Source organism: Miniopterus natalensis, chromosome 14 (genome assembly GCF_054644295.1).
Source record: "Miniopterus natalensis isolate mMinNat1 chromosome 14, mMinNat1.hap1, whole genome shotgun sequence".
In the NCBI taxonomy this organism is placed as follows: Eukaryota; Metazoa; Chordata; class Mammalia; order Chiroptera; family Miniopteridae; genus Miniopterus; species Miniopterus natalensis.
The window spans coordinates 57,212,821-57,227,729 of NC_142094.1; the positions used below are offsets into that span (position 1 = coordinate 57,212,821).

At 45.7% G+C, this 14,909-nt stretch overlaps 1 protein-coding gene across 2 annotated transcripts in view; it reads right to left on the minus strand.

The window, feature by feature from the left end:
* Nucleotides 1-14,660, minus strand: part of EDRF1 (erythroid differentiation regulatory factor 1) — a 29,651-nt gene extending 14,991 nt beyond the window's left edge. Inside the window, exons 1-13 of one of the 2 annotated variants that reach the window (XM_087824033.1) lie at nt 14,549-14,660; nt 13,565-13,770; nt 11,906-11,972; nt 10,923-11,048; nt 9,761-9,885; nt 9,360-9,516; nt 6,389-6,490; nt 6,006-6,127; nt 5,212-5,323; nt 2,675-2,822; nt 2,484-2,592; nt 2,146-2,257; nt 518-778 (exon numbers count right to left, since the gene is read on the minus strand). In XM_087824033.1, the coding sequence (XP_087680159.1) occupies nt 518-778; nt 2,146-2,257; nt 2,484-2,592; nt 2,675-2,822; nt 5,212-5,323; nt 6,006-6,127; nt 6,389-6,490; nt 9,360-9,516; nt 9,761-9,885; nt 10,923-11,048; nt 11,906-11,972; nt 13,565-13,770; nt 14,549-14,653 (1,752 nt within the window). In that variant the 5' untranslated portion in view covers nt 14,654-14,660. The remainder of the gene's footprint in view (nt 1-517; nt 779-2,145; nt 2,258-2,483; nt 2,593-2,674; nt 2,823-5,211; nt 5,324-6,005; nt 6,128-6,388; nt 6,491-9,359; nt 9,517-9,760; nt 9,886-10,922; nt 11,049-11,905; nt 11,973-13,564; nt 13,771-14,548) is intronic. The other variant, XM_087824034.1, reaches the window with a different exon arrangement.
* Between the last annotated feature and the right edge of the window lie 249 nt (nt 14,661-14,909).

The following is a 14,909-nucleotide window of genomic DNA, read 5'->3' on the forward strand; positions in this document are numbered from 1 at the left end:
AACAGCCAGAACTCTTTTAAGGCTGACCTGGATCTGACCACAGAAAGGGAGGACTGGAAAGTAATTATCATTTAGAAAACTGACACATAGCACATTCCACACCAAAAGGAACCTCAAGGGGAAGTTGTTAGGCCAGAAATATGTCCCATCCAGACAGCATGGCCCCAGGCACTGAGAAAGTACTGTCCTGTAGCACAGGGATAAGGAACCAGGTCTCTCAAGATATGGATCAACAAGTCACCCGTCTACTTTGACTTGTCACTGGAAAGGAAAGCCTCCCACATAAACATTAATACACAGATATGTGGTTCACACATTTGCCCACCACAAGCCTGCACATGGGTAGTTACCCTGGGACCATTATAAACCAGGTTTTAAAATTCACAGAGCTAACAATGATGAGAACCTGGACCATGGTTTACTGCAGCGAAGCCACCTTCTGAGAGGCCAATTGTACTCAGTTACCAACTGCCCGTTTCCCCACTGGTGCCACTGTCACAGACTTAAACGTGCTTACTCTGATCTGATGGATGGATTTGTACTTCTCTGGAACGGACAGCTCTCCCACAGACTTGATGATGGCCACGGCTTTGTTATCATCTGGAGGGTCAGAGCTGGCGCCATAGGACCCGTTCTCGTCGCTGTCTGGCATCTCCTCCTCTTCCTCACTATAGCTTTCATCAGAATTCTCATTTAACGGAGATTCTGAACTTTCTTCTTTTTTAGGCTCATCCAATTGAAAAAGTTCTGAAAGCATGTAATTGGCTGAAGCAATAATCTTATTAAAAGAAAGAAAAACATGTGTAACTGTCATCAAACTTGAGGACTCTGAAGTGGCATGAGCTTTACTCCTACACTAACCAGTCTCAAGGGCTCTGTAAATAGGCTGCTTCCACCCCAGACCGAGCAGCACACAGAAACGTTCCCGACTCACAGCTACTCATACACTCTGAACGTGCTCTGTGAGAGTCTCATGGGCTGATGTTTACTTCCTGAAATTATCCCATCCCCACCCGCCCTCTTAAAAAAAACTGGCAACTGTATTTCACTGGAGACAAAAATCTTCAGGTGTAGAGTGTCCTAACTATATCAGCAAGTATCCTTCTATGAACTGAGAAACGAGAATTTCTCTTTATAAGCTATAAATTTAACAGGCAACTAATATTTACTATGTAATTTATGGTCCCGGGGGAAGACCCCCCACTAGCTTAATGAGGGAAAAGTCCATCCTGGTATCTCTTAAAATGGGCATGCCTGTATTACTACTTATTCCACTCTATTATGTGTTATAAAGTGACTTGTAATCACAGACCCACAATAGTTGTAACAGCATTTTCTGTTACATAAACTTCAAAATCCACTGGACACCACTACTTCAATCAGCAATTAGATATTTAAGTCAGAAACTTAAGTCAGGAAACTCTTTTGCCATTTTTCTGCAGAAAAGTTTTCTCTTGCTTTGGTCTCTAGGATAATCTTTATCTCTAAACTGTCTGTGCTAACTTGCATCTTAAAAAAAAAATTGTACATACTACAGACCTTCTCTGATTTAAATAGACAACCAACCGTATACCAAAAAATACAGACAACTAAGGGCACGGGGCGTGGCGTAAAATTGGGGGCCCATGACTGAGATTATTTTAGGAGATGCTTTCATTACATACTGAAGTGTGGACCATGAATCTTATTTATACTAACAGTGATTAACAAGATCCACTCGTGTGAGAAAATCTTAAGATACTGTAAAACAGGTTTCCAGGTTTCCCCCTCCAAGCAGCAGTAACACGAAAGGAAAGAGCACCACATGAGCTCCACATTTACAGACTGTACTATTCAAGAGGAATGTAACAGGAGCCGCTTGGCCACACCTAGAAAAACCTAGATCACTTAATTTTAATTAAGTGAAAAACCTAGATCACTTAGTTTTAATATTACATTTGAGTCAATGGACACGGAACGTGTACACAGTCTTACAATCCAGTGTGTACGTGGCACTGAGAGCACACCCCAGTCCAGAGGGGGCACATCAGTGCTCAGCAGCCACATGGGGTCGGGGTGCCCCCAGGGGAGGTGGCTTCCACGCCTAGGCAGCAGTTCTCTCCAGAACGAGGCGGTGTTCACAGAGCATGCAAACGTCAGTCTTACCTGGGGATGCCTGCTCTTGTCCAGCAATTTGACACAGTTAAGCAGCAACGTCCTGACAGTTCCATAGTGCTTCCTATTCTGATTCTTCTTCACCATCATGTTGCAGGCAACCCTAGGAAACAGTGTGCGTCAGCTGACTCCCCGCGCATCCCTCTCTGCAGGACTCGGTGCGGGCCACAGAAACCACCAAACACTGTACTTCACACACACGCAACCCCAAGTTTAGTTTGGTATAGTGCGTGTACACGCACAATTGTTTAAACTATGAAAACCTAGCAGGTGTTAAAAGCCCCGGCCTGGGCAGCGTGGCTGCACATTTGCACCCCAACAGCACTCACTTATACAGTAGAACAGCCACTGGCATGGTGAATGGGTTTTGATATTTGTCTTCAGTTTCTTCACAAAGAGTAGTGAGATCATAGAGCTTCACTATATCACTGCCACTCGCTGCAAAAAACAAGCCAACCAACAGACCTCATTTTACAGTCATCACTCAAAGCAATGATTATACACTCAAGAACTAGCTCACCTTTAAACAGCCAATAGGTATGTCCTTCTTTGGTACAATTAGATTTCAGAAACGATAAAATATTCTGTGCAATGTCTTTTATGACTTTAGTAGAAAAATTAGAGTTTTCCAAATTGGGAATCTCTTCTGTCTTTATCATTTCATACTTCTATAAAACACATAGAAGGCAGTGTAAGAGAAAACCTAGGCAGCCACACTTCTTTTATTAAAAAGCAAGCAAATAAGTAAACCCTGCCATCAGAGACCTATGCAGCAGGAGTGGGATGTAACCAGTGGGCTTTCATCTATTTACCGCTCCAGCATTCCGAAGGAGTCCGACCCTCCCGCCAGCATCACTGCCCATTCACCACGGGAGTCATCCTCAAGGGAGAGTCATCACCTGATTCTGAACCACAAACTTAGGCATGACTTCCTTCCTGCTATCACGTGGACCATACCCCACAGCACAATTCCTTCTATTCCACCCCAATGGCTTTTAACTGGGCAGACGGTTAACACAGGCAGACTTCACCCCTGAGGCTAGAATCTCCTGGGAAGTTTCTCCAGCAGACACTCCTCTTCCATAAGAGCTACGCACTCTATTCCTTCACAGAAATGGAGCGGGGGGGGGGCCAGCATAAGAGTAAAGGCTGCATGGACGTTACTACCACTTGTCTTCTGTTCACACTTCCCTGAACTCCCCTTGCCATTTTCTCATTTTCTGAAGTACACTGACTAGACACTCCAAGCCAACTGGGAAATGAGACCACAGTCTCCTAAGGTTGGTCTTCACCCTTCTCCATCACTGAACCTCGCCTGGATCTTACAGAGCATTACTCTGGCTCTCCTTCCCTCGATCTGAAGGCTCCCTCTCTCTCACCTGCCTGGGGAAGGGCTCCAATGTTGGAGTTTAATGGATTCCCTTGGTATGAACTCCAACAGGATATGGGCAGCAGGTGCTGAGGTCTGTCTCCAGTCCTGTCTCCTAATGCCTACAGCCTCAACATGCTCACTGGGCATTTCAATGCTTTCCTCAAACTGCACACAATAAAACAAATACATCACCTTCCCTGCCTGAACCGACTCAACACCCCCACCTCAGGCAATGATGCCACCAAGACTCCAGTTCCTCAGCTCCTAAGCCATGTCCTACAATTCCCTTTCACTCTTCCCCCGCCCCACTCATGGCCTCTCCTTGAACACTACCATTTAGGGTGATGGTGTAACAGTGGATCTCAACCAAGGGTGCAAATAAGCATTTACCAAGCTCCCACCCATCCTGAAATACTGCGGGCCTGAGCAAGTGGATTCCTACAGCGTTCACAAGGGATCCTGATACACGGTGCAAGGGAGGCATCGCTGGGCTGCAGCAGTACAAGGGCTAAGAGCGTGGCCTCAGTCAGAGACAGGGTCAAATACTGGCACCACCACTCACTAGCAGTGTGGCCTGAGTGACTCACTCAAGCTCTGTGGCTCTCAAGTCTCCCTCTCCATCAAAAGGGGTAACAGCAGACGGGCAGCTAAGAGCTGATATGAGTATCAAATACAATGCCTGTAAAGCACTTAGCAAAGATGTACTCAATAAATACTAGCCATGATGACAGCTGTCAATCCTTAGTATGGCACTTACTAAATATGAGGATCTTACATTACTTCTAAAAGTAGTGCATGCCTACCCCATCTTCTTGTCTCCAAAATAATATTCCAATACATGAATTTCACATCCCAGATGCAAAGTTTTCACTGATTCCAGATTCCAAACCAAACCAAGTCCAAACGCCCTAGCTCAGCATTCAAGGCTCTGTATTATTTGGCTGACTTTTCCAATCCTTCTGCTATTCTGCTACAGAAGCCTGTTCCCTACCGGGTTGATCATCAATCCCTCATTTACTAACACTAGTTTTTTAAATCCATTTCTTATTTTCTGGGATGCTGTCATTCAAGATCCAGTTAAGAAGCCACTTCTTCCAGGAAGTCTGTCTTTCAGATCAAGAGAAGTGATCTCACCCTTGTACAAACACCAGACTTCTGTGCAAGTCACATGTCCAATCTTAATCTGCCATCTCCTATTTTCTCTTTGCACAGTTACTTCCCATTAGATTGTATCTTTCTGAGTAACGGCCACTTTACTCTTTGTCCCCTCCACCCCCCAACATTTATAATGGGGACAGAGTGCCTCATCGTAGAGCATGCTCAACAACACTTTGCTATATAAACTATCTACTTTACGCCAAGTATTACTGTGGCCTTTCCCTAACACTTTGCATATACTGAGTCGATATTTGTGTGCTGAGTAAATACCTCTATACTGTACACTGTGAGGTAACTACTATGGATGGCTGGCATTAAAGTTACAGTTCTATGGCTACCAAGGCAGGTTCAGTGTATTTATGACCTTCTCACAAATTATCTGTAAAATTATACTCCTGTAACATCTAGAATTCTATCAACAATTCAAATGTGAAAATGCTCAAATTTCAGTTTACTCACAGCTACCTTTGTTGCCAAACAATACACTTTAGATTTTAAGTGCCTTAAAAACTGTGGTGAGGGCTTACCTGTACAATTCCATTTACATGAAAACACATCACAAGCTCGGGTACATTGCATATCAAGTTGTCCAACCAGTAGTCAATTCCAGTTAGCACATTAATTGGTTTGTTGTTATCCCTAAAAATATACATTTCTAGTGTTATTTGGTTTAATTAGGGTTTTTCATAATAAATCACCTGAGACTTATTTCTCCCATTAACTATTTTAACCTGCACTCCCTACATGGAAAATGCCATGTAAGCTTTCTTTGCTGGTGAGACACGCGTACATAGCTGTGTTATACTTAAACACCTTTTCATAAGCTCTGCTTGCACTGCTAACCGGTATCGTAAGAGTTTTCAGTAGGAATAGAAGGAAAGATGGTAGCAGATGGCTGTGGGACTACTGCATGCTCCTCCAACAACCCACAGGAAAGACTGTACACCATGCATAACAACACCCAAGTCAGAATTCACACTGGCTGCCATGAACAAACATACCTGGAGCATTAAGAAAAATGCTCATGATCAGTTAACAGGAAGGTGGAAAACCACCTCCTTCACCAATTAAATAAATTCTATGTTTTCACACGTTGCAGATTCAGACATAAGACTAGGCGAGTACAAGACCCGACTCCACGCAGCAAGGCCTAGAGCGAACGCCCAGCTGAGGGCTCCCAGCATTCCCTGGCAACATCTCCTTCCCTGCCGTGCATGTCCACTGGTGGAGGAGGAAGGTGAACAGAACGAGGCACCAATGCCCACACCAACAGGGACACGCAGCCGGGGCAGGGATTCTAAGGGACACGAGTGAGGTTTACCTGAGACGTAAGCTGACTGCTGGGTATCTGCCACCGCCAAATATAGGCATGTTGGAGCCAACCAACATGTGTATGTCTTCAAACGTCCATAAAATATTCCGAACAAAATCATTCTTAAGACCCTTTAAGATAAAATAGGAAACATTATTTTATAATAAACAGAAGAGCCATCATTCCCCCCACGAGCCACAGAAAGACTAGGAAACGGGAAAGGGAAAGGAGACAAAGCCAATGAAAGTGACAGAGCTGTAGGATCAGTGGTGTTCAGAAGGCACTTTTCAGGATCAAGCATGTTCTCCCCTGTGAATTCCAACAGAGACTAATTTTAACGGTGAAGTAGACCGGGGCTGGGCGTCTCAATGTGGACACCGCGGGAAGCATACCTGACTGTTCTCCCCGTCATTGAATAAAGTAGTCAGGTTTTGTTCTTGGGGGGCTGAGGCCAGATGCCCCACTATGTATGAGGGTTCAAGAGGCTCACTTCCCTGTGAAAAGTGCAAGGATAGAGTGATTCTGCTGCCAGAATTTCTTACAAATGGTCTACTATTAAAGAGTATCACCTACAATCAAAGCAGACACCTCAAATCTACTGTAAACCAGGCTAAGACAAATCAACTCTCGTCACTGGTGGCTCACGCCAGCTCTTTATTTCGGCCACCCTAATAAGCTAATCATACTTAGCTCTTACTCAAAAAAAATTAAGGATTATTTTTAGCTTTCAAAGTTTTCAATTTTTCTCTTTTTTGGGTGAATTTCAATACCATTACTCTTTAACCTACCCCATCTTGATGAAATTAAAAAATTCCTAAGAAACCCCAGCCGTATTTTTGAGACATGCATCATGATGATGGCCTCAAGTTTTGCATTTCTTAATGTGTTTCACAGAATTCTAGTCCTTGGGACACTCAGAGAAAAACGTCCAGAGTAAGCTGTGACAAACGCTCCTTACCGCAGACTTGCTTTTGGAGAGTAACAGTGCTTATTACCATGAAAAAGCCCCTAACAAGTCCTGCAGTAGAAAATCTACTTCCCCTCTGTAACCCAATGTTCTCAAACTGCTTTAATCCCAGGACACTTTTTATTCTTAACACATTCTGTGGAATATACTTTGGAAAACACTTTTAGAAAGGGGACCTTTGACAGTAGGTAAACTCAGTCCACCACTCAGGTTTCCAATTGTTAGGGCAGCTGCCATTAAGAAACGTTACTTTAAACCTAATGTCAATGCCGCAACAGTCCCCAAGATGGGCATGCGTTGTGCACGAACACTGCTTAGTCCATGAACACTCACTTCTCATCCTAGGTGTACGCTGAAAGCTTAGCACCTACCTGTGGAGCAAGTACACATGGCTGCAAGCATGAGGGTGAGGAGGTGTGGGTTTGGGTGTGTGTGTGTGAATATCTAGCACTTTTGCTGTGTCCTGACTTCTCCTTAAAGAATCCTAATGGAGCTTCGAACTTTCTTATTATTTATTTATATTAACCTGTGGACCATTCCCCAAATCATATTTGCCAGATAGTTGCTTTAGTCAGAATTTGGGTCCTAGGTTACACTGCTCTAAATAAAGGTTTGGCTCTGAGGCCATACTGAACAACTATTTCACCTACTTCAACTCTATCATTGCTTAACTCAGGCCTCAAACTAGCAGTTTAGGTTTGGGAAACAAGAATTTATGAGGTGGTGGCTAGCAAACCGAGATAAATCTCTAACTGCTGAAATTTAGGATGTATAACATGTTATAAAAATACTCCGTGAGATTGTTTTTATGGCAGCCTAGCTCTTCTTGGGCACGTGCCATTGCTAGGACAACCTGGCTGCTTTGAGGCTCTTCTAAGCAAGTGTGGAACACATGGACACAGCAGAGCACAGCCCAAGAACAGGCCTCTGAAGTCACAGGGTCAAGGTTTGAACCCAAGCTTGGACAATGGACAAACATCTACTCTTTATGAGCTTCAGTTCATTTATTTGTAAAATGACACCATCAACACTTAATACATATGCGCAATGTGTATGCAGTACTTTACGAACATGGCATGAAGTACACGGCGTAAGAAGCACTAACTAGATGCCAGTTCACTTCCTCCACATGCAAGTCTACAGATTCTCAAAAGTCTCCAAGATCTCTCATAGCAACCCCTAAACGAGGTAAGGATGGAATGGGAGAGGGGAGGTGGGGGGAAGGAGACTGGTATTTCTATTATGTGTCTTTTTGTTGACGAGTGGGTTTTGAAGTCAAGGGATACTAAAATAATTTTCAAAAACTCCTTTGATGAGCTATAATCACATACAGGAAAGCGTATAAAACAAATAATATAGCATAATGACTAAGTACAAAGCGAATTACCAGTGTAACCAGTCCCCAAGTCCTGACCTGGAACCTTGCTGATACCCAGGCCCCATGTCCCTTTTCATTCACACCACACACCCCCTCCTGGAGGTACCCACTCTGTCAACTTGCATGGTAATTACTTCCTTTCTTTTCCTCAGCTTTTCCCACCTTGGGAATAATTTGAATTCATTACATAGTTTAATGATTAGGTTTCTCCATCTTAAAACCCACTAAAACTAAAATCAAGTTAAATGTACATGCCTCGTTGTAATACCATAATTTGTAAAGAGAGCAACAACCTGGACGAATGATTTTCAACACCTGAGAACACGGAGCAAGAGGAAAAACAATTTACCAAGTTAAGGGTCATAGTTTTATCTTCTTCAAGTTTGTTAATGTATTTTCCTGAAAATAGACATGTACAATTCACATCTGTGGAGCTATTTTCTTCTTTGATAGGAACAATGACAAAACTAAACAAGCAGTAAGAAGAAACCAAGAGACGAAACAGACAACATAGTCCAGTCTCTTCCTTTCTAAAGCTTTAGAACATTAATGTGGGTTAAAGTCTCAGAACTTCATCCATGAAATCTTAAGGGTGAGTTTAGGCCCAACAACCTGACTAAAATGTAAGGTCAGTATTTAAATTACAAACAACTCTCAAAGTCAATATTTGATAGGCAGTTACTATACATCTAAAATTTAAAATATACTACGTCACTATATTTATTATATAATACTCTTATTGCCAAGAAGATAATCAGTATTCATAAACATTGGTGAGCTCTGTTAAATGCTAATAAGATTTAAAAAATATTTTAAATTATTTAATTTAAATAGTTTGATTTAGCCATTCATAATCTCTTGTGAATGCTATCTTAAAAACTAAAAGAAGTATTATTTTCTAACCGTAAGACATGAACTGATGGAATATTTTTTACTCCTGTTCATCTATTTATTAACAAGATCATTGGTTTTGTCTCTTAAATGAGTTTACTAAGTTAGCACTGAAGTACTGACTAACCTGACTGGAAGCACTGGGATCTTCAGAGACTGGAGAAGGCATCTCAAAGGGGGCGGGCCACGAAGCCCCATCCGAGTCACTTGTCTGATCTGAGCTGGACGGTTCTTGCTGTTCTGCAGAGGATGGGACAGGCTGAGCAGCTCCATCTCCATTGATACTGGCCAAGTTGGAAATAAAAAACATCAAATCGTTACTAAAGCTAAGCTCATATAAGCCTACTACTTTTTTTAAAAACTGGACTCTGTAAATCTTATTTTTTTTTAAAAAAAGAATATGAGACATTGAAATGTCAACAATGGCATAGCAGCAAACCTTAAATTATTACTTTTCCTGGCTTCAAGTGAAATTTTAGATCAGAAATTAACTTTTCCTCTCAAGATAAAATAAACAAGTAGCAATACCTGTAATATAAAAACTTGGAAAGAATGGCCTTCTGATACCAATGCTCTTTGCTCTTCTTCTTCCTCTGCCACTTCTGATCAATAAGCCTTTGATAAAACTCTTTCAGCCACGTCCAATCACCAGTCTGAATAACAAGAAATTGATCAACACAACAAAACTGTAGTCAAAACAATGTTACCTGTTACTCTTCTACAGGAAATGCTCTTTACTCTCTGAATGCTGTTCCATAAATACCTATTCAAACACTTATCTTTCTAGATTCAATTCCTACCACCTCTTTCAGAAAATGTCTTCCTCCTCTCCCTGAACCAGTGGGGGGGGGGGCACTCCTCCATAGGTTCTTTAGTGCCCGGATAAGCTCCACTGTGCAGACTGTACTGAGTACCTTTGTACATGTTTATAACCCCCGAACTGTAGGCTGCCAGGAAGCAAGGCCTGTGATTTATTCACTCTCGCATCCGAGACCTTGCCCAGTAGCTAGCACATACATAACAGACAGAACAGTGGTCTTTTCAAAGGGAAAAACACTTATTTTAAGTGTCAATTCAAATCGCTGTAACTTACCTCCCTTTGCCAAAGCATGGCAGGAGTGGTCTTTAAAGAATGGCCTATGGGGCTGCTAGAATCATGAACTAGTAGCAAACAGTCCATGAAAAGTTAAGCATATAGAAATGGAGAGTAAGCCTTAGGACACAGCGACATGGTTATTTTTCACGAAAGCCTCCATCATCAATACACTGGAGGAAAACAGTCATTTGCCGACACAGACTAAGCAGCTCTGCTCTGAGAGAGCCAGTTATTCTGACCGCTATGTATCTGTAGGAATCACACTGTTTGTATTTCCTGGTGGCGATATTTCGTAAGAGCCTTTAATGGAGACATCAAAGGGTTTTTCAAAAACTTAAACGAGCCCCTTAAATTTTAGACTTTCACAGCTTCCGAGGCCCGATCCTTTTCCTTGCAAGAATCCCGGCGGTTGGCATCAATAAGTTTCTTGCCAATTCTCTCCTCTGTTTTTTTATTAAGGCTTTTTTTTATTATCAGTGGAACCTCTTGTTGCTGAAATACTCAACTTTGTTTCCACTTTGGCCTTTCTTTGAAACAAAATTGTATTTCTAGTGCCCTTAAGTTGTTAAAATGATGCTTTTCGGATTGTACTACCTGTGATGAACGCATAAAGAGTTCCTGGATATCCAGCTCGTCTAGCAGGAGGGTCCTCCCAACGCGGTGCACGGCCATGCTCACGTGGGACTTGCTGTATGGGATCTTCAGGAGCTTTTTAATGTTCTGAAAAAAATTAAGAAGAGAGTTTAGAAAGACCTTTTTAGTGTGATTCAGGATCTTTCCATTTTTAAGCTCATTCTATTTTAAAGCACGATAAACCTTATTTCCCTGAGGTTATATAAACTGTATTTTATACAAAGAGCTAAATGCAAATACGAAAGACAGCTCTTTAAAATCTCCATCAGCCCTAGATGGCTTGGCTCAGTGGACAGAGCGTCCGCCAAGGACTGAAGGGTCCAGGGTTCAATTCTGACCAAAGAGCATGTACCACAGTTGCAGGCTCCATCCCCAGCCCTGGTTGGGGCGTGTGCAGGAAGCAACCAGTCAGTGTGTCTCTTTCACATCGATGTTTCTCTCCCTCCTTCCCTTCTCTCTCTCTGAAAAGCGGTGGAAAAAATATCCTCAGGTGAGGATTAAAAAATAAATAAAACCTCCATTGCCTGTGCTTTGCAAGCCACACTGTGTCAACCTAACTGATGGTGCACTGTCGTGCTGACCTAGGCTTTTAGCATATCAGATAAAACTAACCATCTAAGAAGCAATAGACTGTGCCAGAAGCACCACATCTAATTCTCCACTAGTAACATACAAAATTATCCCAAACCTTCTAATCACTTGTAATTGCTATTTTTAAAGTACAACCATCAACATTAGTACTAGCACTGTCAGTGTTTTGGGGGTTGTTCCTTTCTCTCTGAAGCAAAGAGATGTGTTAAAGAGTGTTGCTTTAGTAATAAAAAGGTATTTGATAATCAGATGGTTGTCTTATTTCATCAGTAGTTTTTCAAGACGACTGAACAGAGCCCGCTGTAAATGCCCAGCTCAAACACCCGGTTACATTCCCCAATCAGGACACTTACCTCGGAGTCAGAGACAACATCCACATCGTTCCCCACGGAGTCAATGAAGTCGTATGCCATCCCAAAGCTAACAGAAGGAACAAAGGCCACAAAGGTCATGCTCACAATGATGCGAGTCGAGTTTACCATAGAAAACTGTACATCATCACTTTTAGGACGTACATTCTCCACATCTCTGACATCACACGCCCATCACCAGCACAGCTGGCTAATTTCCTTCTTAGTGGTATATACAATCATGGTGTTACTTAAAATCAATGGCATCTTACATTTGATAAAATATAGCAATAACCATGAGAAGCAATTAATAGGAATCATCTAGAACAAAGACGATTAACAATTATATTCATTTTTGTAATCACAAAACCCAAAAAATCTCCAAGAGAAAACAGTTCAAGATGTTATTCTTTTTAGGTGAGAAGGTAAGAAAAATAGAAACAGAAACATTTATCAGGATTTTAGTCTCTGGGACTGTGTTCCTAGTGATACACAAAACTATTCTTTTAAAATATACATCAAACCAACAAACACTTGACCCCAATTCAGCCAGGAGGAAAAAAAAAAAAATGTTGCGCCAGATACCACATGGGGCACATCTTTCATCTGCAATCCTGAAAAGCATCTGATGTCAGCATTTCTGTTAGTAAGTGGCAGAGCGCCAGGACTCTCACCCCAGACTACCCGCTTCAAAGCGAGCTCCCGTAACTTACTATGTGGTCTGGGCAAGTTACTTAACCTTCCAGGCTACAGTTTCTCCATGAGAAAGTTAGTGAACAGTACCTAACTCAAAGGGTCATTATGAGAATGAAACGACGTCAACATACATATTACTTAACACAGTGGGTGTACAGTCAATGTAAGTACCACTCGAATCACCTTGTAACACATATTGTGTTCACACATCACAGTTTATTAAGCTGTTCTTCTAAAGGAAGATATATGCACTACTTCTGAATCTTTGATAGTAGAAATACTGCTACAAACAAACAAACATTTAGTTTACCTTGAGTGGCATTACGATAATTCCCAAACTACTGGCTCCTAAGGTATTCATGTATTTATGGCTCCTGCCATGTTATGTGGAAACCCTTTAGGTTTACTCACTGAGAGGAAAACACAGAGCCCCGCACATTACACAGTCTACAAGAATACGGAGGTTCCCACACTAGTCTCATTAAGACCCAGGCCACTCTCAGCTTTAAATGCCACCAGCAGCATTTCCAGCAAGTGCGAAGTCAAGGGTACAAGGCACCCAGCCCGCACCGATTTCCACAGCAGGCTCCTCCAGGCCGGAGGACCCCGCCACCTACTGAAACACCCCACCAGGCAGACGAGGGGTGTAAGGGTTCCTCCTGGGGCGCCCCGCTAACTCTCTGTATTCACAAATGCAAAAGGCCTGTACATTGGCTTAAAAAAAAACAAAACAAAAAAACCCCATCTGATTGTTATTAGCAAAATTCAGCTTCGTTAATAACGAGACGCAGGCCTGAAGGGAGCCTGTGCCAGCTGTACCTTCCTATTACAGCCTCACCCTGTCAGCAGGGGCACAGGACTGGGAAAGTCCAAAGCCCTCTACTCCAGCGGGAGGCCGCACGGAGCGCGGGCAGGCCCGGCGCACTGCAGGCGGGGCCGGGGCGGGGTCGGCGGCGCCGCGCTCACCTGGAGAAGGGCTTGCTCTTCTTGCTGTTGCCCAGGAGGGAGGCGCCCGCGGGCCCCAGCCGCGCGCTCTCGCGCAGCCAGTTGGCGGGCGGCAGCTTCAGGTCCGTCTTCTCCTCCAGGCGCGCAAAGGCGGCCCGCGGCGGCGCCGACGAGAACTTCACCACCGCGCGGCTCTTGACCGCGCCGCCGGGGACGAGCGCCGAGCCCTGCGGGCGCGACGGGGCGTTAGCGGGCCGGGCGCGGAGACCCCCGTCCGCGGAGGGCGCGCGCTCCGTGCTACCAGTGGCGCGCCTAACCCGTTAGGGTGGTTTTGGGGTTTTGCAGGATTTCGTAGACAAAACCGCGCGTGGAGGAGCAGGGCGGCCCCCGCCGTTTAAGTGCCCCAGACCCCGGGGGAGCCGCGCCGGGGAGACCTCTGCGCTTGGGCTTCAGCGGCGCCGCCGTGCAGAGCAGCTCGCGCTGAGATATCGGGGTGCTGCGGCTCACCGACCGGAGCCGGCCCCTAGCGCCCGAACCCTCACTTCGCGCCTGGCCGGGGGTCCTCGCGCCCTCGGCCCCCCGCCCGTCACGGCCCCTGGGAAGCTCTGGGCACCCTCCACGGACCAGGGCCTGGGCTCCCGCCGGGGCTGCTCCTGACACCCCGTTTCCCGGCCGGCCGGGCGCCGGCGCCGCATTCTGGAAGCGCCCGCCTGCGCGCGCGGGCCGCAGGGACGGTGCCCCCCTCGCCGCCCGTGACTCCCGGGGGGAGCCGAGGCCGCTCCTGACGCGAACGACAGGCACGCAGACACCTGGACGCCTGGCGGCGGGCGCGCGGCCTCGCGCTCCGCCCTGCGGGTTGCCGGCGAGGCGGCGAGAAGGCGCCAGAGGCCGCCGGGAGCCGTGACGTCCCCCCCCTCCCCGGCAGGACGGGCCCGCAGCCCCGGAGACCCGCGGTCCCGCCCCGCAGTCCCGGAGACCCGCGGTCCCGCCCCGCGGCGGGCTCACCTGTGCGCAGGGCTCCTCGGGCTCTCCCTGCGGCAGGAGACTGAGTCCTCCGCGGGCGGGGGCCCCGGCCGGAGCCTCGGCCGCGGCCTCCTTGGAGTCCCCCATCACCTCGGTCCAGGGGAGGCGAGGCCGGGCGGGACCCGGGGCCAGCGACGCGGCCGCACCGCAGAAGAGGTGCCGGAGTCGCCGGAGACGCTCCTCACACCCACTTCCGGTCTCTCACAGGAAGACGCTGCGGCGACGCGTCCGAATCTCGCGAGCTTTGTGCCTGAGGCCCCGCCCCGCCTCCCCGGGCAGTAGCCACCAGGACGGCGGGGCGGGAGCTGTAGCGCGCCTGCGCCTGTCGGAGCCTCGTGCGAAG